Consider the following 25,581-nt stretch of genomic DNA (forward strand, 5'->3'; position numbering starts at 1 on the left):
TTCATTTCCAGGACAGTTATTTGAATATACTAATAGGATTTCACAAGGCGAGTACAAATAAAAAAAGGCTTTCACAGAGAGGTTTAAAACCTTCAAAGTGCTCTTACCTGGACCTCTAAGTGCATGGGAGCCCATCTACCTCAGGAGTGTAGGGCTCCTCAGCAGCTTCATGTCTGCTCTGCTCAAAGCTTTGTATTTCACAGAAATCTTGTGGTTTTTAAAGACTCCTCTCTGTTCTCCCCAGGGATCAGAAATCACATTGCAATGTAACGGCATGGGCCACACAGTCAGAGGCTTTATTAAGCACCAGAGGGAACATTGCTGTGATTTATGAGGTGCTGGTGTTAATTGTTGCTGTTATGTACTCAAGTGGGTCAAAGGTATGTTTGAAATACTGAAGTGATTAATTAAGATGAAAACCAAATGGCAGAACCAGCGCAGGCTCTCTGCTGGAGGCACACAGCTGTCCCCAGCAGCTGGCACCCACAGCCCCACCACTCACTGCAGCCCCACGCATCACCTCAGCCCACGTGGCTCTACCTGGGGGTCCCCAGGGCCATCCCCACCACAGAGCCTTCCCATAAGCTTGCTGGCTCTGGAGCAAATCCAGCCTCTCCTGGCTCCTGGGGCTCTGCAGGAAATACAGTGAATTATCCCTCCCCTCGCCCCTCTGCTGTGGCCAGGCATATCAGCCCTGAGCCTTCTACAGCCTTGCCTGCAGCCATTTACTTCACCCCTGCTTTCCTGCATCACCCTGCAAGCTCTCCCTTGCCCCAGCCTGGAGAACTCTTGCAAGGAGCAGGTGCTTCAACCAGACCTGGTTTATCCCAGGTGAGAAATCTGTTACTGAATACACCTTGCTGAAAAAAGGAATCTGATGGTTCCTGCTGCTCTAAGGACCATTCAAGGTCATGGCCAGGAACACACGAGTCAGTTATGGCTGTGTTGCCTCCTGTGAGCTGAAGGAATTTGACTGCAGCAACTCCCCTCCAGGAGGGACAAGGGGGATGTTTCGGGAAGAGCAGAGCTGTGGTGCACATGCCCTGACAAGCAGCAGGCTGTGGCTCAGGCTGACTCTTCCCATGGCCAAACATAGGCATCTTGAGAAAGAATTCAGCCCTACAAAGGAGATGAGAAATGGCACCAGGAACTGAAGGAGTGCTTCTTGCTAGGAAGAAAAATGTGCTCCAAGCACCTGCACAAGTCTTACGGTATCGCTGTTTGATTTGAGGCCTGAATGAATGTGTTACCCCTTCCCAGCCGTAGTCAATGAGAATGTTTTGGAGCAGCAAAGGCAGGACGAGGCCCCTTTCCAGGTGCCAGCTGTCCTCTGCATTTCTCTGTGTGTGTGTGAACACATGCAGAAATGTGTAGTGCTAAAACTCTCTCCTTGAGAGCCCCTGTGAATTTTGGGGGTAAGGGAGTTATGTGTGAGTTGTCCCTTCACTGGAATTGCACAGTGCTGGCTTTTCCTTCTTACTTTGTGCAAAGAATGGCAAAAAAAGTCCCTTGCTGCTGGTAAATGTATGGCCTTGCTTTCAGAGTTATGCAAGATTAGAACTGAGCATTAATGTATTCTCGTTGTGTAAGCTATTTAAGCAGAAAAGGTCACACTGGACACATTGTTTGGAACAAATAAGAAGCATTTGCCAGCAGAGTGAATGCCAGTTCCCGAATGCTAGAACAGGCTCAATTCCTGAGAAAATTAGATTGGACAAAAATGCATAGCTGGGATTTGCAGAGATAGGACTCCACACCACAACCAGCAGCGCTGGAGCACCCAGGAAGGAGCAGAGAGTGCAGGTCTGCACTGAGCAGTGCCTGCTGGTCCAGCTGCTCTGGCCACCCTCCTGCTCAGAACAACTCCCTTTGTGAACAACAGATGCTTTTCTCATCCTCTCCTTGTGCCATTGTGCTGGTACCTGCTGTTCCTGCTCTGTTCCTGCCCCTGCCAGTGTTGGTGCAACCTCCAAGCTGGTCCTGGAGGAGCTCAGCTGAGGGCACACCAGAGGGGATCCATGCCCCATTCCAGCAAAGCTGGGGGGAGGCACTGCCCGTGGGTGGGAGAGACATCAGTGGCCCAGGGCACACCTCTGCACAGGACTCAGACCTTAGCTGGTACCACCCTTACTGATTGTAGCTTGAGCAGTGTCCCAACAAGCTGTGAGACAGGCAGGGACAATCCCTGGCTGCGCTGGACCAGAGCCTCAGGGCCCCGAAGTCAGGGCAGGGACAGGCAGGTGATTTGCATCTTAGTAACTATTCTGTAAATGGGATTCAGTTACAAAAAAAATTTCTGTCATAAGGTGATGATAAAGTCATGGAAGAAGACGAAAATAAAACCAAGCCAGCTCTGGCTCACCAGCAAGCCCTGCACACAACGGGGAGGGTGTCCTGCCAGAGCTCTGTGCACTGAGCAGAACCTGGTGGCATCACTGCTGGCAGGGCTCAGCCTGCCCTGTGTTCCCCGTGCCCACCTGTCCTTGGAGGCCCCTGGTAGCAGCAGCAAAACTCCCCTGAGCACAGCAAGGAGCAAAGCCACAGGGACTGTTTCCCCTTTGATTGTCTGCCTTCCCTGTTGCAACAGTATTTGGAGGGTGACTCATCTGGTTTGCTCATGAATGAGATTTTTTAGGATTTGTCAGCTGAGTGAGTGACTCCTGGAGTCTCTGTGTGCTCAGAACCATCTCACAGGAGCTTCCTCCTCCTCCCAGAGCATGGTCAGCTCCCAGAGCCTCACAGCTGCTCTCTGGGGAAAGATTAATAAAAGCACTAAAGCCAGGGGAATGCAAACTTGTGAAGGTGCCACCAGGCTGAATGAGAGATTTCAAAGAGCTGAGAATCCCCTGAGCTGGGTTCTTGGACTATGACAGATATGCAGCTGCATGCAGAAATTAAAAAGCTCTTCTGTAAAAATCTGCTTCTGCCGGAGGAAATAAAGGAACAGCAGCATCATTGCTGAAATATTTCATTGCAAATGGAAAAGCAGTTGGCAAAGACCATTAGTGGAGCTAAATATAAAAAATGGGCCAAATCCTTTTTGGTTAAAATATATTTGATATATTCATCCCATTTGTGCTAAATTGGTTCTGTCAAGCAATCCGTTGTAAAGCTAGATTAAAATATTGGGATGTGATAGTTCAAAATAAAAGCTTTCAACTTTGCAACCTCCATGTTTAGAAGCAGCTTTCTAATCACTGAAGTAACAACTGAAAGGCTCCAGCTATGAAGAGACCATTTGGTGTGAAATAGCATGTTTCATTTGATCCAAAAGGATAGTTTTGAAATTGCCAGTGCGTTGGAAAATGGATGATTTGTAAAAGCCTTTTAACTGCCTCATGTTTCAGGGAAATCAGTCTCTTTTACAAAACTTGCATTAAACAAGCTCTTTCCAAGGCGCTGGGATAAAGGACTCAGTAATTCCAAGCAGACCAGTGGCCTCCAGTGCAGTGTTACGGATTGCACTGGAAAGGGGATGTCACCACAAGGTCAAATGCTAGGAAAAGGAACACGGGGCACTGGCAACAGACTGAGTGTTGCAAGGAAAGAAATCCCTTCTTTGCGTTCATAAATTAAACACTTGTGGCTGTTATGGGATTTCAGGAAACGATGGAACGAATCCAGACTCTCTAGCAATACCCAGTATCAATATTTATTTTTCCGGTGCATGGAGACCTCAGTTTTCCATATTTCTTTGCTGATGGCTGCTCTCCCGGCTTAGACAGCATCCTAAGAAGAGACAGCAGCTGTTTGAATGTGCCTGTGTCATGTGAGCCAGCAAGGCAGCTGCCGTGGAGCTGGCTCCACTGACATCTTTGCTTTCTGTAATCAGTGTTGTTCCCAGAAAAACCCATCCAGCCCAAAGTCAGGCATCACACACTCCCTCTGCCTTTCAGCTGACTCCGTGGCAGCCTCCCCACTGCCTACGAGGCACTCCTTACACAGATCCATCAACATTTTCCTGCAACCCCTGATGGAATGGTTTCTGTGTGGTGTGTCTGCTACCTTGGGAGCACTGAAGGATCCACAACCTGCTGGCTTCTGTCTTCACACTGAGTCATCTTTCACTCCTGGAGCAATTTCTTCCACAGCCTGCATGTACTCTTCGCTCACACAAGGACTTGCTCTGACTCTCCCTCTGATGCAACTGGGCTTAGGCTGGGGTTTTAGCAGAGACTGTGAGAATAATTTAGTTCTTGTCATGGCACAGTGTCAGGTTTAATAAAGGACTCAGTGACTGTACTCTGGCATGTAAAACTTTTGTAGAAAAGAATTACAAAGCAGGGCTGAGGAATTAGACAGCGCTGAGCAATGTGTGTAGCAATGTCTGATAATCAGCCTGCAGGAAAAAAGGGTTCCAGGGGCTGAGGGTGTGCAGGGCATGATGGGGAGAGGCTGGAAGGGGATCAGGAGCACAGCCTGGAATGCCAGGGCCCAAATTCTGCTGCTAAATGCACCAGGGCATTACAGAAAAAACTGAAATGAAGACACAAAGCTGGCAGAGTAACAACTGCAATGGGTTAAGAATACATCCAGAGGGAGATGTAAAAGAAGCTAAAAGTTATCTCCAGAACAGAGAGGCTCTGCCACAGCTCCCAGAAAGAGTTTAGTGGTGACAAAGAGCCCTTGTACCAGAGACAGAGCTCTGCCACATGGCTGCTCTTGGCAGACCTGGCCGGTCCCAGCACCATCAGCACTGGGTGCAGTGGGGTCCTGTGGCTATGGCAGGCTCTGCCAGGGGACACAGGGCTTACATGGAAGATCTGTGCATTCCTGTTCCTCAGGAAGGTGCCTTTCCCCTGTTGCTCCTGTTCCTCCCTGCCTGCAGACTCGGATCTGTGCTGCCCAGAGTCAGGGGGAGCTGCTGACCCCATGCAGGAAAGCCCAGGGCTGCTCCAGGACCACTTTCTGCTCTTCAGGCAAGAGCAGACAGAAATAACACGTCGTACAAAACAGGCTGAGCTGTGAGCCCCAGTGGAGCAGAGAACATGAAGACATCCAAAGACAAATTGTTCTCACCCACACCATCTCCCCCTGCCTGTCCTGCAGGTTGGGCAGGAGCCCACCACAGCCTCCTGGGCAGCAGGCTCTGACCATGTAGGCGCTCATTAAGAGAAAACCTCCATTTGCTGCCTCCCACCAAATCCACCAGCCTGCTGAGGGGGAAGGTGGATACAACTGGTCCCACCCCTGGCCCAGAGGCTGCCTTAGGAAAGACCAAAATCTCTCCACTTCAAAACTGAGCTTACCTGGAAAGGCGGAAGTCTTAAATCTTGGTGCAATCCTGATCACAGTCTGAGCTGCAGTTACTGGAGTGAGCAGAGCAAGCTCCCAGGCTGGCTGCCATCCTGCTGCTGAAAACCTGAGTGCAGCACTGTGCCAGGAGCCTGGTGCCTTTCCATGAGAGCAGTTTTGTCACCAGAGCGACGTGATATTCAATCTCTTCTCCAGTGCTAAATCCTGGAAGGGGCTGACACCTCATTGGGACTCTCCTGCCAGAGCCACACTCAACCTTTTGCCTGTGGTGAATGCCCACGTCTCAGCCCAGCCTCCTTCCAGCACATCCTGCTGGTGGGCATTCACCATCTCCACTGGCCACCTGCCCTGCCTTGTACCAATCTTATCCCAGCAGCATTTGCCCCCAAAAGTAATTACTTTTGTGATAAAAGTATTTACTCCCAGTGGTAAGTACTTCCAGCCTCGTTTTCAGGTTGGTCCAGAATTAGACAGACACATAAAATAAGAGGTTGAGAGTTGTTATTAAAGCAGAAACATTTCACCTGAAGTGCTGTCACAGTTACTGTGAAAACAAGGCTGGCAGCAGGGCAGCACTCTGCAGGTTGGCCCTGGGAGTGTGGAGGGGGAAGGCAACAAAGCAGCATTCCTGACATGCAGGGATCAGCTGCCTCTGATGGCTCTGGCACAGGCAGCAAAGGGAGCCAATGCTCCCACTCAGCATTCAGGCCATCCTAAAGAGAGAGTAACTTCCTGGCTTCTGCTTCCCTGCCTTGTCTTTAAAAACTGATTTATTCTCCACAAGCCTCCAAGTCCTTGGGATATGCAAAATAAATCTCCCTTCCCTTCTCCTTTAAACTCCATCCAATGCCTTGCATCAGCGAGTTTGCAGACATGTTGACAGAGGTGTTCTGGTGCAATCACTGTGCAGTGGGAGTAATAAGTGAAAAAACAGATATTCTGTAGAGTTAAACGCCCTGACCTGGGCTGCCAGGGAATCTGGCAATTCCCAGTCTCTTCCTTTTTGCTTCCTGCCTTGGTCTCCAACGGGGATGGAGCACTGCTGCTGCCTTGAGCACAGCAGGATCTGCCAGGGGCTGAGCAGCTGTCACCCCCACCGTCGGTGCTGGGGCCACATGTAGGAAAAGGGCATCCCCAGGGACACCAGGACAGCCAGGCACCCCCGGCAGGCCAGCTGGGAGAAGTGGTCCATCCCAATAACAATGCAGCCAGGGAGCCCTGGGGGCACCTTGCAGCCAGAATCTAATCCTCCCTTTGCTGCTGTGAGCAGGATGTGGCAGCCAGGTCCAGAGGGATGGGCACAGGGTCAGTGCCTGAACTGGCCAGCTGGCACATGCAGGAGAAAGGGCAAGGTCCAGGTCATCCTCACAGACTGGTCCTTGAACCCTGAGCTGCAACCCTGGGTATATAAAATAGCATTTTCCCTGGGGGCAGGAGGTTTTCCTGGAGTCTGAGGGGGTAGCTGCTTTGTGAAATGTTTTATTAAAAGTACAATTTGGCCTGACAGTGAACAAACTGAGAAGAAATTATTCAAAAAAAAAAAAAAAAAAAAAAAAAAAAAAAAAAAAAAAAAAACCACCAGTCCAAAAATCCTGAAAGGATTTGTTCTTTCCAGATGCAGATCTTTGACACCTCCCCTAAGAGAGAAGTGTTGGCCCAGAATAACTGCTTGACCAGGACAGCATGATATCTGCTGACAGCTCTTAGCAGCAAGCCAGTGCTCGATTAAGACAAGCCTAAAGAATGTAAGTTATATGAAAAGCTGTTTATATCTTCCCATAAAAGGAAAAGTATAGGAAGATACTTAAGTTAGGAATGACCACAGGACGGATTTCAAAACAGCCAGAATGTGGCTTGAAATGGATGAGACACATATTGGTGCAACAATAGTGTAAACACAGATACACATACACAGCTGTCTGAAAATCTGCAACTTAAACACCCTGCACTCTGAGCAGATGCACCAAAGTTATTTCAAGAACACAAACGTCAGTGTGTGTTCTTGAAATCAACTTAAAAATAAAGAGGTCCTAGAAAACTCTCAAAGTTATATAGAAATTATGGTATGCATAAATCCAAATTCTGCACTGCAACTGAACAGCTATGCTGAGTTTCAAACACACACACACATTCAAAATAAAATCATAATATAAAGTAGTTATAACTTACCATCACACTTTGGGATTTTCCTTTAAGCTAGGTAACGTATAAGACAAAATACTTATTAGCTCTTAAAAAAAGAAAGCTGTAACAGTAAAATGGAAAAAAACCAGTCCTGCATATGTTCCTGTTCCTAGAGAGTAAGCTTCAATCATCTGCATCTGACCAGGCAGCCTGAAAGTGTTCTGTGTGTAGGATGCTCACGAAGAAATAGAGCAGACACTCAGTGCTCACAGACGTCAGGCTCAACATCCCCTCCCAGGCAGCAAAGCACACTGCACATGTGGGTGGTAGCAAACAGCCCCACACGATGTGTGAGGGACTTTCCCATCACAGGATGTAATTTGATTGGGAAAAACTTGATTACTGTGACCTGAAGAGCTTTGTGGTTCCAGCTGAGCCCTGCCTGGCTGTGGGACACTGTAGGACACTGTGGGACAGTGCCACAGGCAGACCCCAGCACGGAGGGGCTCACTGCAGCCAGGGTCTGGGCTTGGGGCTGGGGGCTCTGTGTCCAGCAGATGGGAAAACCTTGGCAATCCTGGCTGGTCTCGCAGTCACAGGTCTCCCAGTCACAGGTCTCCCAGCTCCCATCACCTGCAACATGGTGACTGCTGCAGCTCTGCACATCCTGGACTAACACCAGCATCTTAGCTGGGCACAACTGTCTGTAGGCAGATGACCACTGGACTTCTTCATTTCTGGGGAAAAACCCCAAAAAACAAACACAAGTGTTGGAAAGTAGAACACTTTTTATCCAATGAGAAATTTTGTTCTTAGCTTCCACTGGGTGCTTTCAAATTGGATGGGGCTCCTTCATCAAAGAAAAACCTCACTCCATTGTTATTTCCTGTGAAATATGCTTTGACCAAGGTCCTGACTAGATGACTGCAGCTTTCAGACAGCAACTCAGCTGCTGGAAAAAACTGCATCAAGCAGTTACAGGCAGAAGTGACACTGGTGGGATCCAGCTGATTCACTGAGAGCTCAGACCTCACATCCAGAGGAAGATGCTGGCTCTCCAGCTATAAATCATTGTGCTGAAGGAAGTGCTGGCAGGGCTGCCCTCCAAGGCATGGCTGGTTGCTCTTCCCAGCACCACCTGACCAGTGAAATCAGGAAAAGGTTTGATCTCAGCAGGTTTGTGGATGCTCTTACATAGGTTTGTTCCACAGCAGGAAATATGGTTAGGGAAAAAGGGTAGACCAGACTGTTCTGGTAGCACTGAAATCCCTGTACAGCCCAGGAGCATGCACACATCAGGGAACAGTGAAAGGGAAGCAGAGGAGCAGCAATCCAGGGGAGATGGATGAGCTGCTGTGCATTACTGGCAGGCGTTACTGGCAGGATTCCTTCGTCCAGCAGCTGCTGCAGGGCTGTGGTCTGCAGGGGGGCCGAGGGTGGGACACACAGACCCTCTTGAGGGAGTGGTCTGGCTAATCCCACTCAGCCGTGCTTGGAAAGGCGAGCTCTGACAGTGGGAGGCACCAGTTCTGGCCAGAGCTGTCCCTGGGGTGTTGTGGCCAGATGTTTCTGCCAGACAATTTACCAACAATTCATAGTACTGATAAAGACTTAGGTCAGTGTGACCAGACCTGAAGTTAACACTGCTCAAACCTCTGCAAAACCACAGCAAATTGCCAAAGCTGGAGCCCTGGGAGGGCCATTCCCATGCAAGTCTCCTGAGGATCCTTTTCAATAGAGGCTGTGTTGGGTTTTCCTTTTGAAGATCACCAAGCAGCATTTGCACCAACCATTGCACTTTACCTTAGGTTAAAGGAATCTAAGGAGTTACATTTCTGCTGTGAATCAACACTTAACAAAACAAACCCAGGCTGGGAAGGTTTAATTGCAGATCAGTTGCTGTTAAGAAAGAATGAGCACTCCAGTTTCACCTTGAAGGCAGGGCTCAAACAGTTTCAAGACTGCTCTTGCAAACAAAAATATTAGCTAACACCTTATAACTGACATATAATGCTTGAGAAATACAGGTACTGGCTCTTGTAGGTGTGCAGGATTAAGCCCAAAGATCATCATGTTATTTCCTTTCCTAAAAGCTCTTCCCTTTTCTGAATTTCACTGATGTTCTGCTCTGTTCTTGGGGTTTTCCGTTCATTAGAGTTGACAAGCTCTTCCCTTTTCTGAATTTCACTGATGTCCTGCTCTGTTCTTGGGGTTTTCCGTTTGTTAGAGGTGACTTTCGGATTCCTGTTGTAAATCTACAACAGGAAAAACAAATATTTCAACAGGCTTTAAGAGATATACCAAAAAATCCTTCACCAATATATTAATCAATTGCCACTTACAAGATGGATTTTAGCTGATGGGGGAGGATTTGCCTTAATAGAGAAAAGAAAAATATTTATTTTAATGAAAGGATCTCAGTAGTTTGCCTGCTTTTGTGAAAGACATTCCTTAACCCTGTGGGTGCAGAGATCTGCCTTCTTCTAAAATTGAGTTGCGCTCTCCTTAGTTCCCCACAAGGGGACTGAGCAGTGACTTTACAATATATTTTTAATCCAGCTACTAGACTTGAATCTTGAAGAGTTTCCTTCTTCACAAGCATCTCCCAGTCCTACACCACCTGTCTCTGCAGAAAGCCCCTGGAAACTTGCCACGGGAACAGAAGCACCTTGTGATGCCTTCTTTGTGAAGTCCTACTGCACACGAAGCCCCTCAAGGCCTGAACTCCCTTGATCCATGCACTGGCTCAGCCCAAAACATATTTAAATAAACCACTATATTGCCAGGGAAAGGATAAGCAGGGAAAGTCTCCCCAAACATGCAGCCACTGAAGTGGTCACGGCTTTGCTGCTCCAGGGCATCACCTTTAATTCCACAGGCTGGGATTGCAGGTAGCAAAGGAGAGCTGGTCCTGCTGTCTCTGCTCAGGCAAGAGCTGCCAGTCCAGCCTGGTGCCCAGCCTGCCCTGCCTTGGGCAAGGGGGTGAGCACTGGGGATACTGTGCTGGTTGTGAGTGTGCTGAGGAGAGGAGAGGAAAAAGGATAAGAGAGGGCACTGCCCAGAACAAAAGGGACATCGCTCCAGTTGAAGCTAATGAGCCACAGCCTTGGCTCATCTTCAGTCCACACCATCTGTCCCTCACTGGTTTCCTATTTCACACTCTGGGAGCATCAAGCATGAAGCAAATTTTCTTATACTTTTAGGTTTTGTTTCTGTAATGTCTGGCACAGAAAACATCCATCAGAGGTCAGAAATTCATCCCCTGTGAGAAGGACTGGTCAAGAGAACACAACCACTGTCTTCTTCCTGCTGGGTGGGAGGTAAGTAAATAAACTCCCCAGCCTTAACTACTTTTGACAGCCCTGTTTCAAATGCCTTATTGTGACTTGCAATTTGTCTCCTACACTGTCTGAAAAAATTGTGGCCCACACAAGCACTTCTTGTGGGTGCTTTTCATGGCACCACAGTGCATGAACTGTCCACTCAAAACTGTGAGCCCAACTAAAGAGTGTGGTGTGGGGCAGGGTAAAAATGCCTTTGTAATCCTCCTTCGGTCCATCAAAATCACAGTATGCCTGACAAATTAACCAGCAGTTGAGATATATTTCATTTAAATGCAGCTGTTCATTTTGAAAATATCAGAGCATATGATGCTCTTGCTTGTGAAGAAACATCCCACCCTGTTCTGCCAGCTGACAGGAGTACCTGTGTGCTCCCCAGACATTTTCCTAAAAAAATCATGGGATTTGGCACAAACCAGCATCCACAGCTGTCTAAAGCCTGCTGGCCAACATGGACTTCCTGAGGCACCATCCTGGGGAACCCAGAGCCAGCAAGCAGGGCAGGACACTGCAGATCAGTGCTGAGGCTGGAAGGGACTGCAGAAGACTGTCTATCCCACCCCCCTGGCAGGGATGGGTCAAACACACCAACAGTTGGGCACCTGGTTTAAAATCTAAGCAGAATGTGTTTTAGCCCTGTAGGGGAGGCAGGCGTGGAGCTCACCTAGTGTGGTGAGGGGGTGAAGGGATGCAGCCACACTCAGTGACTCTGCTGGAAGCTGGTGGAGAGCTGAACCTCCTTCAGGCAGCCCTGAGCACTGCCCAGACCCTGACTCCCACATCCTTTGCTTGGCTTTTTCACGTTTACGAGCATGGAAGGGTAACAGCTTCAGTGGCATCATCGAGTGTTTATTTGTATAAACAAGCTGCAAAAGTGGCAAACAGCAGAATGCTCTGTAGTTCTGGAAACCAGAGTGCAGGAGCAGTTCTCTGGCCAAAACAAAGGGGCTTCACTGTCTGCAGGCAGAGCACAACCTGCACTCAGAAGCGAACACAGGATTAATTTAAGTTGCAATATTGTCAAGCAGACGCAGTCCATCAGAAAGTGAAAAATACCTCATGTTTCTACCATTGTTGAGTAAACTGTCAATTTAGACATGAATTTGTTGTGGCTTTTAAAAAGACAATAATAAATTTAGTTTTACAAAAATTGTATTTTAGAGAAACTAAATTTACCCTTTTTTGCATAAGGCTTTCTTGGTTTATGTGAAAGTCCAAGTGAGAAACGCCAGATGGTGGCGAGGTTTCTTTCCCCATCTGTACCTGTGGGAACAGAAGTGGTGAGATCTGCTGTTTTATAGATGTCTTCTAAGCACATTATAGCAATTCTGAGTTTGCTTTTAGTCAAAACAGAACTCCTTGTAATTTGTTAATATCTGAAAGGCCAGACAATGTAACAAAAAAAAGAAAACCAAACCAAAACAAAGGAATGTACCCCAGTATGGCAGCACATAAATCCTGAAAGAATCAAGTATTTTTCCTAAATAAAATGTTTGTCATTTCAATTTATGCATCAAACACAACTCCTCAATTTGCAATGAAAGTACTTTGAATAAAATGTTAATTCAAGTTATCAAAAAGAGCACACAACAGAAGCAGTCTGTGTGATAAGGCTGTTTCTAAGCCAGCAGCAAAAGTAAAAACTGGGAATGAGAGTTTCGAAGTTCCCAAATACTCAAATAAGGCTCAATAATGCCATAAACAGGCAATGCTACAAAAACAGATAAGCCAGCATGGCACTGCTCACAGAAGGGCAGTTAACACCAAGTAATAAATTATGGTTCACTCACTGGAGTGGTCTATCTGCTACCTCACTTTTGTAATCCTGTTTGCATATACAGGGGGAAGAAAACTTTGGGAACTCCCCTTTCATTTCACCAGAAAAAAAAATAAAACCATCATTTAAACTGATATTCCTGGGAAAGAGAAGTTTACGTTGCTTGAGCCAAAAATTACAAAATGATCACTGTTGGCAGGAGCATCTCAATTTCATCACTGTATAAATGTCCTTACTGGAGAAAGAACAGAATGAGCTATTTCAGTACGCCGTGAAAAGTGCAAGCTCGATACATGGCCCAGGGGTTAGTGGAGTTAGAAGAGCAGCTTTCACATAAACATTATTTGCAACTGAATTCAATACTACTTATCTGTTTCTAAATTATACCCCTGAAAGTTTTCCAAGCTAATCCTGCTTTCTTTTGCTTCCTTTTCTTAGGGGCTGAAGAATACACGGAATGTGGGAGGGTTTGTCTTATTAAGTATTCTTCAGAAGTTCATGCACTTGGAATCTTCTGCTAGGAAATACAGTGTTGTCTGTTGCTTTGCCTTTTTCTTCTCTTTCAGAGAGCTGGAGGTTTTGGAGATCAAAAGGGAGTGGATGAAACAAACAACATGGCATCAGCTCATGAATTTATACCTGTCTATCTGGAATGTCATATTCTTATTAATGCAAATTAACATTTACACTGAAGATATCAGGATTTCTCACTCAAGATGCAAAAGGATTTCAGCTTCCACTAACTGTGGAGAAGAAAAATATCTGGAAATGCATTAAGAGAAAAAGCAACAAACATCTTTGCGCTGCCGAACAGTAGGAAATGTACCTCTAACAGTTTTGTGGAAGATAAAAATGGTAGTATGTCACTGTCTTGGTTTCAACAGGGACAGAGTTAATGATTATTTGATTCTGAGACGAAAATTAAGGTTGGAAAAGAATCCTGAGACCACTGAGTTCAACCATTAGCCCAGCACCACTGAGTTCATCACTAAACCCTTTTCCCAGGTTCCACATCCACACAGCTTTTGACCACTTCAAGGCATGGTGATTCCACCACTGCCCTGGGCAGCCTGGTCCAATGCTTGACCACCCTTTCAGAAAAGAAATTTTTCCTAATATTCAATCAACCCCCCCCCTGCACAACTTAAGGCTGTGTCCTCTCGTCCTGTCACTTGTTACCTGGGAGAAGAGACTAATCCTCACCTGGCTACAACCTCACTTCTGGGAGCTGTAGAGAGTGATAAGGACACCCCTGAGCCTCTTTTTCTCCAAGCTAAACACCCCCAGCTCCCTCAGCTGCTCCTCATCAGACTTGAACTTTATGGAGCTCAGCTTGGAACAGAGGTTTCTGAACAGGGTATCATTGCCCTTGAAAATCCAAAAAGCCTTTTCATAAGAGGAAAGTTTTCTTCAGAGCTGGAAACTGAACAAGAGACTCTCAGAGAACCAGAAACCCCTCACTGGTAACTGCAAAAAAAAAAGGTCCAGCTGTTGAGATGCTTTTGTCAAGGAATGGTGTTCACTTTCTTTGTAAAGTTGTTCCTCAATTTCTGCTTTACAGTCCCCAAATGTGCCTCATCAGAAAACAAAAGAGCAGCTGGATATGTGCAGGTGCAGAACAAGGTCTCAGAGGGGAAAACATCTCTCAAAATAAAGTATTTACTTTCAATATTCAGGTCTAAAAATAAAATTGTCTACATCTTTGAATAATCAAAAAGAAATTAAGGTAAAATAAATTTGGTCATATAAAATTCTGTTAACCTACATTTGAATAACACAACTTAACTACAGCTCCAAACCTGGCAGCTCTGTTTCCTCAATGCTGGATCAAGCAATTGATGCCTGCAAACCATGCAGATGATTATCTGTGCTATTGCCAGACCCAGCCCAGGGAACAGAAGGGAAGCAGATCACCTCTGTGGGGACGAATTTCTGTACTGGTTTAAGCTTATCATTAACAAGGTTCAAAAATCTTTGTTGTTCCAAATATATATGCTAGAAGAGTTGGGTGGTTTTCACAGCAAAGTGTGTACATGTATAAAGATTGTTACAAGTGAAGGCATCTCGATCCTCACATATTCCCACCACTGTTGGTCAAAACCAAAATCCCAACATACCTACCTCATAATGTGTCCTACTTCCCTGAACCAGGAGTTAGCTTTTCTTTTGTTTGTCAGAGGATGTATTTCCTGACATAATGAGGCAGGCCACTTATCAAAATGACAACACAGACATTAGAGAGAACATACAACAAATTCTCATTATTTACTACAAATATATAAACTGAAATGAAAGCAAATTGAATAACTTGACTACATGAAAATTATGAAACAGTTTGTATTTTATACACAGCGTATGTACACTGGTTTTGGAAATGTGGGTTTTATCCATGCAAATTTAATACAAAACACTATTTACAAAAAGAAATAAACAGTAAGAGCATTTTTTGAAAGAAACATGTATGTTGGAAGCTCCAGCAATAATGGAAATCCTAAAAAAAGGCTTAATACAGTATAGTACAAGTAGACAATCTTCAAAAGTGTGAAAGATGCACTTTACAAGAACATGAAATGCGAAATCAATTGAAATGCACTATCAAAAAGTTTTGCAAGTATATACACAATTTGAGCATCTATTTTTAATGATCACTCTCCATCTGTGCCCTCAGAACTACTTCTGCCACATCCTGCACACATTTACATATTGACCATTTGGTTACATTGCATCTTCTGAGTTTTATAACGACAAGTTACAAAATAAAGTAACTGAATACCAACTGAATGATAATTGTAAAGCAATCACATTTTCATTGTTCTAGACATTACATCATAGTAAAAAGTATTCACATTATTCCCAATGTATTCCACCAATGCACCCTTTTTCACTACACCTGTGTATGCTCCTCCTGGGAATCTCAGCCTTGCTTTGCTGCTGGTGCCAACAGCCAAGAACAGCTGCAGCCAGGAACTCCCATGGCTGCAGGAATGCTCCATGTAACACATCCCTTCAGCAAACACAACTGCATCAACATCTGCATGTGAAGACAGTCTTGCACAGCTTCAGAATACATATTAATACTGGACAGTTACTGCAAGTTCCTGTGCCAGCTATGGCACAACCAAACCCTACGCAAATAAAGTAATTTTGGAAATAGTTCACTGGTTCACTCATTTTAAAATGAAACAAAGCAAAAAAATACCCTTGTGGCATTTCCAAATATGCTCTATTTTACAATCTGCCTTCATAAAACTATGATGGAAAAAGTTATGTTTGCCTTACTTCACACAACTTTGAATAAAGTGAGGAAACCCTCCTTAGTGCCAAGAATTTACTTTAAATGACTGACTTTATGTTGTAACTGAGTTGCAAAACTCTGGAGGGAAATTCTGGTCTCACTGAAGTCTTACAATGATAGACTCATTTAGGTTGGAAAAGACTGATCAAGTTCAACCACAAAATTTAACACTGCCAAAATCAAAATTTTTCCACAACAATTAAATTTGCTGTCAGTCTGAGCTATTCTCCTTTAGAATTTGCTGAGATACTAGAGTAACCATGGAAAAAAGTTTTGGTTTTTGCTTGTTTTAAGATTAGGACTCTCAAATGTAAAAAACACTCTGAAAATAGTTTTTTGAAAATGTAACTGGCTATATATAATTTGAACTAAAAATGATTGATTACATGTCATTTTATAACTGGTGGTCCTTCCCTAGAAGCTGATCAGGTAGCTTGCAGCAATTTCACTGCCCATTGCCTCTCATGCTGAAAAAAAAATGGTCAAACCCAATGAGGGAACAAACACTTCATATAACCACAATTTTATGATAATATGTTGCCAAAATTGTACAATGTGAAATACTTAAATAAAGCAAAGGGCTTTTTATTATGTAACAAACACAGGAGCCAGAACTGCTCCTGTGCAGTGGCAAGTTTAAACTAAAATTCAATTAATCACATATATTCTCTATTTAATCAGTGAAGATCAGCAGGATTTTTCTTCACAGGAAGAAAATTTATCTTCGTGTTTTACAAAACAAACCTGTACCATAACATTCCTCATTAAGAATACAGTTCACCTTTTCCTCTCTCTGTAAATGAATTAATTACACACAACCCAGTGTGTTGCAGATGGAACAAACCCAGTAATGCTGTTTTCATTCCCTCATGGAAGTGCACGAGGGCCACATGAACCTGTTCAGAGCCATGGTGCAATTTTCAATCAGGAAAGGTCTGTAGTTCCCAGAGCAAAAGCTTCCTCTGCTTTACTACATCATTCACTGCTGGTGAAAGTTATATATTGGTAAACATCTATTATTGATTACTCTCAAAGTTATCACTCAGTGTTTTTGTTAAGGTTGCAGCATCTCTTTAAGAGCAAGGAGGTGTTTCTGTCAGCAGTTGTCATGCACAGACAATGGCACAAAAACAGGGGATCACAAGTGGCACACGCCAGGTTCCCTGCCCAGGGCTGGGCACGGGCAGTGCTCTCTGCACCACCAGCCACTCTTCCTGCAGCACTGCAACACAGCTACCCAAACCAAAGATGACAAATTCCTTGTTGTTCTAAGCTCTACTGAAAGATCCACATGCTCAAGGATCCACATCCCTCAGCTACAAAACACGTCCTTCTTTCTCTGCTAAGACTAAAGGCTTTTCCTGGTGAAGCAATTCAACATGAAATCAACTCAGAGCACTCTCTGCTTGGACAACTATACTTTGCCTTTCCCATTCCTGGTCTTAATGATATTTTTTAATTCCAAATTTGTTTATGTTGGGGTGTGTTTTTGCTTTTGGTTTTCAAGTAGAAATCCTCCAAAAGAACACAGACATAAGCCTGACTTGGTGAGGAAAAAGTGACATTTGATTTACCAATACCAAATCACATCTCCTATCTGCAGAAGTGCTAAAAACTCCCACAGGTTGCTGTCAGTTGGAACCAGTGGAATCAGCCTTTCAAACAAACATTTAAGGAACCAGCAGAAGGAAGAACTGCCAGACCTTCGTCCTTCTCTTCAGTACCAACATAACACATGCAAGTTCCATTTTTGTGAAAACACGTCTGCATTTTTGTTTGGATTTGGCTACAGATTTATGTCAAAATCTGAGGAAACTGTCACTAAATGATATGATATTTGAAATAAAGTTTTTAGTGCAGTAAAAAACTAGTGGTCCTTGCCTACAATTTTATTAAGGTCATACAGCTTCCCACCTCATGACAACGTAATTTTTCCTACCATCTCAATACTGTATTTGGCTTACCAGAAAATTTTTATTAAATGAATCCACGTAACATTTTGCAACTTCATTTGACTTACCAGAGATCACTGTTTTAGTCAAGAATCTGACACTAAAGTTTGCCAGTGTCAAACAAGTTTAAGCCATGTTTGCTATGGTCTCCAGCTCAGGTGTTCCACAAATCAAAAAGGTGAGAACTTACTGAAGTCGTGGCTAAAACTTGCCTTGACTTCAGTAAGGCCAGGATTTTTTAAAAAAGAAATTCTTATGATTCATGTCAGTTATTTAATGTTTCAAATCAATTGCTCCCTATTTTATGCTCATAGTTCTTGGTTAGATTTTGGAAGGCCTCCAGATACAGGGGTCTAGATGGTTTCTGCATCCCCAGCACTGCCCCAGTGGGCACACTGGATTAGGAGTGTTGGAGAACAGATGTGAAGCATTTCCAAGATACTCTGTGGGAAGGCACCACACTTCACAACAATTATTTTACTGTCACTGCTTTAAGACCTCACCATATCTGGGACATTATTGCTCAAGTGAAAGATCAGTCATGTGTGACATACTGCATCCAGTGACATAAACCAGAAAAAATACACGAGGACAGAAGCTCAGCCACTATGCTGATTCACTCTGTAATTTACAGTTCATGCCACATTATTGCAGTTAACTCTTAAGTTCATTAGGAAAACTTAATGCAGCTTCCTAAAGCTTTTAATGTTAACTTTTCTTCATGTCGTAAGTGAAAACGGACCAACTGCAACAAGAACTGGGCAGGACTGTTTTTAAGAATCCTATCAGCTATACCAGTACTAAGTAATGGCATCACATCCTAAACAAAATGAGAAAAGGGTATCTCAAACATTGCAAATGTTTGAAGCAGGGATTCTGGAATCACAATAGTTCACCAATGCCACTGGAACCATTTCTTAAAAAATTAAAGAAGAAGGAGGAAAGTGGCCCAGAGTTACCCAACAACAAAAATGCACTAGATATGAGAATGCACAAAAAGTAAGATGCTTGGAATCAAAAGGAAAGGGAAAAGGCAGTAGAGTATGCAGATTCTTGTACAGAGGAGACACAATATTTCCACAGGCTGCTTGGAAATGAAAACTTAAAATTCAAATCTTTTTAGCATCATATTTGAAATTGCTCTTAAAGAAATCACAGTGGGTACAAGTCAATGTTAGGAAGGCTTTAGATAATTATTATTATTATTATTATTTGTAAAAGCAGTCAGAGATGTGAGAGAGATTCATCCAAGCACTGTGGATCATTTCTCAGACTGCTCCTAAGAGTAGTTGAAGGCTCTAATCTTTGCCATACTAAAAGGGAAGCCTCAGAAGAATCGTGATTATCCGTCCCCATAAGCAAGAAGATAGCCACAATAATTTCCAAGGCATGTCAAAGCAAGACTGTTGCTAGCATGTCTGTGGGGAAGAACTTCAGAGTACTAAAACCAACCAACCAACCAACCAACCAATATTTTAGTAGTTTTCAGTTTAAAATGAGTACATAAGTTTCATACCCAGTTTTCAACTTACTAAGAAGACCTTAAAAATCCCTAACTGGTAAGCAGCTGCCATGCTACATTATGGGAATTCTTAATGTTTACACTGTGATATAACTCAATAAAATTAGTTCAAAAAGGAAAGAAGTTATTTTAAGATCAGAAAATATATTTAAATATGACAATGAAATAGCAGTGGAGACCAGTTTTCAGCTAACTGACAATTTATAGTTAGCACTTGCATGGCTAACACTGAACTAAAACTTTGCTCTGGTAGTAGCAACAACAGTGACATGAAAGACAAGGATTTATTCTTTTTGAATGGCTGGGTTCTTCAAATATAGCAGGCAAGCATTTTGCTTAGTGAATTATAACTTTTTCATTAGTTTTTGCATGACTTTTCAGATAATGCCTTTAATGAAAACAGAGATTGAAGTTGTTAAAATAACCATTAAGAAGAGATATAAAAACCAATTAGAGATAGATTTGAAATTCGATATTTCAAATGTCAAAGCAATCCAGTTTCCTTAAACACATATTTACCTAACCTAAGATTTATATCTAGGACTTTGCAAATTAATTTATACACCAGCCTCTCCATAAGCTGTATTTTAAGACAACACTATATGAACAATAGAGGATTTAAACTATTACATATACACCAACTTGCTTCAATGGATTTAAAAATAAGTTTTTAAAACTTATCATCAGAAAAAAGTTATTTTTCCTGTCAGCTATTGCCTCTAAGTACTACAGTAGAAGGAATACACAATACTCCTCCCCTCATTCTTTTATGAATTATATTACATGGGATCTTGATCAATTGGAAAGAGCAGAACCAAATTTTGTGACATGCTTGGCAAACACATCCCTCAACTGAAAATAACTTAGCCTGAAATAGAAAATCTGTGGCAGTCAAAATGTTTTTTTAATGGAGCTACCTAGTCATGAAAAACAAATTAATACAAACAGATCTACTACCAAAATGATGAAATTATTTGCAATTTGTTTAGAGAACTCAACTGTGTATGGTTTCAAAATGTTCTCAAAACACCAAGATTTTGTGCGGAAACAAACAAATACATAAACTCAGAAGTTTCAAAAAACCACCACAGTGGAAATTTCTTTTCTTCACATTTATCAATCAATCTAATGTCTCAGCACAGTGACATTTGTACAAACTGACCTGTGTGCTAATGCCACAGTCAAGTAAATTACACAACAAATCCTGCAAACACCAAAAAGAGAAAACACTGATACTTCCCAACTAAATTATGGATATACCTGTTGTAAAAATGTAATGTGAGATCAGGAGCAATATTACACAAAATCCTGAACATCACAGCATAAACCTGAGATTTTGGCAGTTTTATCAAAATGTCCTAAATTACTCTGTATGAATCACTAGTTCTCATGTCTTATTCATCATGTGTATTTGTTTGTCCCAAACAAAGAAAAGTAGACAACTTTTTTTTTGTCCAACAATACATTAAACCAAAAGTAATTAGGTATTATCAAATTAAATATCATAAATAAAAAGTATTTACAGTATTTTCTAATTATTAGACAACAAATAACCAATTAAATTGTGCAACAAACTTAAAACACCCAACGTCAAAAAAGTGAAGTATTACTTAAATCTTCACATACTGATTTTACAAAAAAACTATTAAAATATTAAAAAATTTCCATTTTATCTATTTTAAACAAAGAAATTTCAAAAATGTTTAAGACTATTAAGAGTTATCAATTACACAGGCACTTCACATGTAAACAATCTACAGTACAACTGAAAAAAAATATTTGGCACCAACCTAGAAGACTGGAAAAACTCAATAAACTGTGTCCTTTTCCCATTGTATCCTGTTCTGTGTAATCACCATACACTCAGACTCAATACTGGCAATGTTAGAAGTGCGTAAGTTACAATCAGGAGTGCAAAAAACAAAGAATGCAAATATTAAGCTTTCAGAGAGTGAAAAGGGATTACAAGTGATCAGTTGCTCATGTTTTTACCATCATACCATCGCTACATTTTTGTATTATCTTTAAATCAAATGATTGACTTGAAAAATTAAAGTGACGGGGGGAGTGTGCTTTGTACTTTCCAAAGTAATTCAAACGACATTTTCAACGTAAAAAAAGAAATCCAGCATTTAACTCTAACACTGAGATGTTAAATGGCAGCTTTTAACCTAACTAGAAAGAGAACCTGATGCTACCACATTCTCTTTGTACATCCAATTACAAGAGAAAAAAAAAAAGAATAGTTATGTTCTTTTAACTGTGAACTGACTCCAAGGTTTTCACACACAGCTCCAAAGTAAGGCTCTCTACAGCATCTGGACAGATTTCAGTTTTTGATGGCTTGGGTGTTCCCATGTGGGAGGCTGAACTGCCTCAGAGCAATCCATATCAACAGAGCAAATGGGAAGTTGTCTAGCTGCCAAGAAGTCACGTCACATGGAAGAAAGCTGAGATACTTTCAATGCAGGCAACTCAAGCAGAGCTTGAACTGTGAGGCCAACCTTCACCAGACCCCTTTCCTCCAGAATGTGATGGGGCAAGCAAAGTCTCTCCTGCAAAAAAAACATAGGACATTTAACTAGTTCCATGCCTTTGTCCCCAGGGTGGGTAACAAACACATTCTCTGAAGCCACACATGTCATGAAGACACTTGCAGAGAAAACACCTTTGGCCCTGAATGTCACAGGTGGTTCTCTACAGTAACAGAATGGGCAGAAACCTGTTACAGTAACTATCTGTTTAAAGTGTTAAACTATGACAACATCAGAAGATACATAAGAGACTGCTAAATTCATAAAGTAAAGGACTTTCTTTTCATAAGCAGATAAGAAAAACAAGCTGATGGGTGCTGTTGGCTCAGTGGCCTTCTTCCCCCTTCCCCTATTTTGTAGGCTTAGTACCAATTTTTCCCTTGGGATAATTTAGAAGTGCTGATAGACTCAATAATGAACCATTCTCCAAGAAAGTAATCATTCAGTCTCAAAATTGAGCACAAGCTGGACAATTTTCCCAACTTCCAGCTGGTGTTACAAGTAATTCATGAGGTAAATCTCAGCATCTCTAGCTTCTGAATGGCCTGTGGCTCCACACTAGACAGAAGCTATGGCAGAGCAGTAAACCAGGCTCTAAATCAATGAACTAATTTTCTTCTTGCACTGAAATAGATCAAGGGAATTTTGTGCCTCATAATATGCAGGAAATGATTGAATTTTCAGGTTTTTTCCCCTCATAAAAGGAGGTAAGAGGATAAACTTAAGCAACAGAAGCATAAGTAATGAACTACAACTACAGCCATGCTAAAAAAGATAGCAAATCATTCAGGCTACAGACTTCTGTAATTGCAGGATATTTCCTAGACAGACTGAATTCATGCCAAAGCAAGTTGCTAAACTCAAGATTTTCAAATAAAAGAACATCACCCTCTCAAGTCCCTTCCCTTGTTTAGATGACAATTCATTTTACAAGGAGGTCAGTTATTTTTACTATAAAGAACTGACTAGAAACCCATAAAGTAGCTTCCTCAAATTCACCCTATAAGCCTGAAATGGAGTTTCTCTTCATATCTTCAAGACCTCTGGTCAGTGTCATAATCACTACTGCTCCCTGAATAAAGCTCCTCTAAACCCCCAACATCAGTACTTGCTGACGTTTTCAGTGGTTATTAATAAATCAATAAAGCAATTAGTGTACCTGTGGAACGCCCAATTTTTTACAAGCATCAAGAAAGTTTTCAACATTTCTTCGGCACTTTGCCATGCTGAGTTTAGGCTGTGAAGACAGGATATCAGATTTTCATCAGACATTCATGAAGGACTGTATATTTCTGATGTAAATTCACTTACAGTTACTAAAACACAAGACACGTTCTATGAGGACTCAGTATGAGGAAAACAGCTCTTAAACTAAACTTCTGAGCCTTTTATAATGCATCTTCCAGAAAAACTGAAGTGAATAATGTAGCAAATTAATATGGTAAACCTGAGTCACAATGTTTTAGTATTGAAATTCAAAAGCTTGTTTTCATGCAAGATGTACCAAAAAATGAGATAAATGACTTATGCCTTACCACTGCTGGCGATGGGACATGAATGCTGGCAACAGAACGTGGCCTTATGTGATTGGCTAAATGGCAAAGAACCACCCCATCCATCAATGCAGCTCCAATGTCATCTGGCAAAATTACCTTCAACCTGGATTCAAGATTCTAGGAAAAGGGCCATAAGTAAGTTACTCTCAACATCAGATAATTTTTCATTTTAAATCCAGGGTATTTGAAAGCACGCAGAAGTTTAAAAGGAACAATTTAAATACTAAATAAACTTACACTTTACTCAGTATAAACATCCTTTTCTCCCTATTGGCCCCATGTTCCCATTGTTTGTATTGTTAGGTTTTTCTTGGGGGTATGTTATTTTATTGTTTGGAGTTTTTTAAATGACACAACAACATACACTGAGAAAGACATTCTGCCAACAATGACCACAATACACAGCTCTCAAGACCCTATGAGAGTGACCCTCCTGTTATGAGCAGTGACCCTACACTGCTCATAACAGGAAAGCACAGAATTTAAGGACAGAAGTGTTGTGCTGAATATGTCATCAGTGCTTAGTGGGCAGAATCCGTGAGTTGAAACCATACAGGATTTAATGAGAAGGAAGAAAAGAAAAAGAAGGAAACACAACTGTGGGAAAGGCTATTTCACTTGTACAGATGACAATTAAGCTGAGGTGGCCAAGGGCCACACTTGTGTTGTTACAGAGAAGGCAAACAATGATTTTTCCCACCCCAACAACAAGACTTTACTGCTCAGGAAGTGAACCAGACAAAACAAACATTCTTCATAAAAGTCACACCATAAATTAGCACTGCCCTGAACAGCAGAGCAGCTATGATTCAACAACTCTAACTCTTAAATGCCTTGAAAACACAACTACACAAAAGCCAATTTACTGGAAATCTGAAATGTAGATCCCATTCAGGATTATGTAACTTATAGCAACTTTCTACACTCAAAAAGCATTTGGCTATTTATAAAACAATAATCATTCTTCTTCAGATCTCAGGTCAAACCATAGCAAACACAAGCAGACATTGTCTCCCTTAGAAAATTTAACACCTCAGAAAAAAAAAAAAATTTCACTTTGTTTTCTAGAAAGAAAAAAACCTTGACTACTTCTCAGTTGGTATTTTTGTTGGACCCAAACTAGTACCAGTGTAGCCTGTTATATGAAATTCCTTAGGAAGAAATACCACTACAGAGATGCCCTTGTACAACTGCAACCATTTGGAGGCCTTTAAAACAAAGGTTTACATTGTGGTACAGAGCAAACTAAATGCACTGCAGCCATACAGTGAATAAAGGTACCTACATTGCGAAGCTGTCTGATTTGTTCCCTTTCTTCCCTTAAATGTTCCATTTTCCTCCTCATAGTAAATCCAGGATCCACTGCACCGTAGTCCTGGCGTGAGGCACGGCTGAAAGCTATCAAACATGAGGGAAGTCAGATCAAAAACATTCAAAAACTGAAGATCTATAACTGAGGTTAAAAACAGGAAAAAAATGCAGAACTTTTAAGAACAAATACATTTAAGCTTCCTGCTATAAAAGATGCTGCCTATGAAACATCTTTCAAATAAAATGCAGAGATCATCTTACTTAAGTGTAAATGGATAATTGGAAAATATGGGAGACAGAACTGACTTCAATACTGAAGTATCAGTTTGGGACATACAACTCCATTTGCACTTCTTCAAGAATCTCAATCTAGCTTTGAAAGTATTTTCATGTGTTTTACTTTTAGTCAAGTATAAAGTCTTTAAGCCATCAAACCTCAAGAACAATTGTATACTGTTTCCCTGTTCTTTGAAAGTGACTAAATATGCAGAAAATAAAGGAGTGGGAAAAAAAAACCTTAACAAACAAACAAACCAACCAACCAAATCACTGTACAACTTGAGGAGCTTCCAATTATTTGTTTGCCAAAGCTGCTGTGTATGTCTTTCCTAGTACTATCCAGTGATAAGTAAATTGAGTGAACTGCAGTACTGTGACATCTGCTATGCTTACTGCCTCTTGCAGCCTGGGAAATAAACACACTACGTTAGAGAACAGCAGCTTACCTGACCTTGGTTTGAGACCAAATGGACCGTGAGTGTTACTATCTGTTCTTTCATAGTCCTGTTAAAAGAGATGAAGTCAATTTTCTTCCACTCATTAAAAGAAATAACTTTTGTTCCCATCAAGATACTGTTAAAATTATTCTTGCCTAGAGTCCTTCTGCTTAACTGTAAAACGGTCTTTTGAAGAG

The 25,581-nt window shown here is 42.2% G+C and overlaps 1 protein-coding gene across 2 annotated transcripts in view; it reads right to left on the reverse strand.

Annotated features, from left to right (window-relative positions):
- Positions 1 to 14,880: 14,880 nt before the first annotated feature.
- LRCH2 (leucine rich repeats and calponin homology domain containing 2) overlaps positions 14,881 to 25,581 on the reverse strand; it is a 41,420-nt gene continuing 30,719 nt past the window's right edge. For both annotated transcript variants that reach the window (XM_082289173.1, XM_082289172.1), the window contains 5 exons: positions 25,394 to 25,451; positions 24,643 to 24,755; positions 23,337 to 23,474; positions 22,961 to 23,038; positions 14,881 to 21,822 (listed from right to left, as the gene is read on the reverse strand). In XM_082289173.1, coding sequence (XP_082145299.1) covers positions 21,703 to 21,822; positions 22,961 to 23,038; positions 23,337 to 23,474; positions 24,643 to 24,755; positions 25,394 to 25,451 — 507 coding nt within the window. In that variant the 3' untranslated portion in view covers positions 14,881 to 21,702. The remainder of the gene's footprint in view (positions 21,823 to 22,960; positions 23,039 to 23,336; positions 23,475 to 24,642; positions 24,756 to 25,393; positions 25,452 to 25,581) is intronic.

Source organism: Coloeus monedula (assembly GCF_965178545.1).
Source record: "Coloeus monedula genome assembly, chromosome: 12".
Lineage (NCBI taxonomy): Eukaryota > Metazoa > Chordata > Aves > Passeriformes > Corvidae > Coloeus > Coloeus monedula.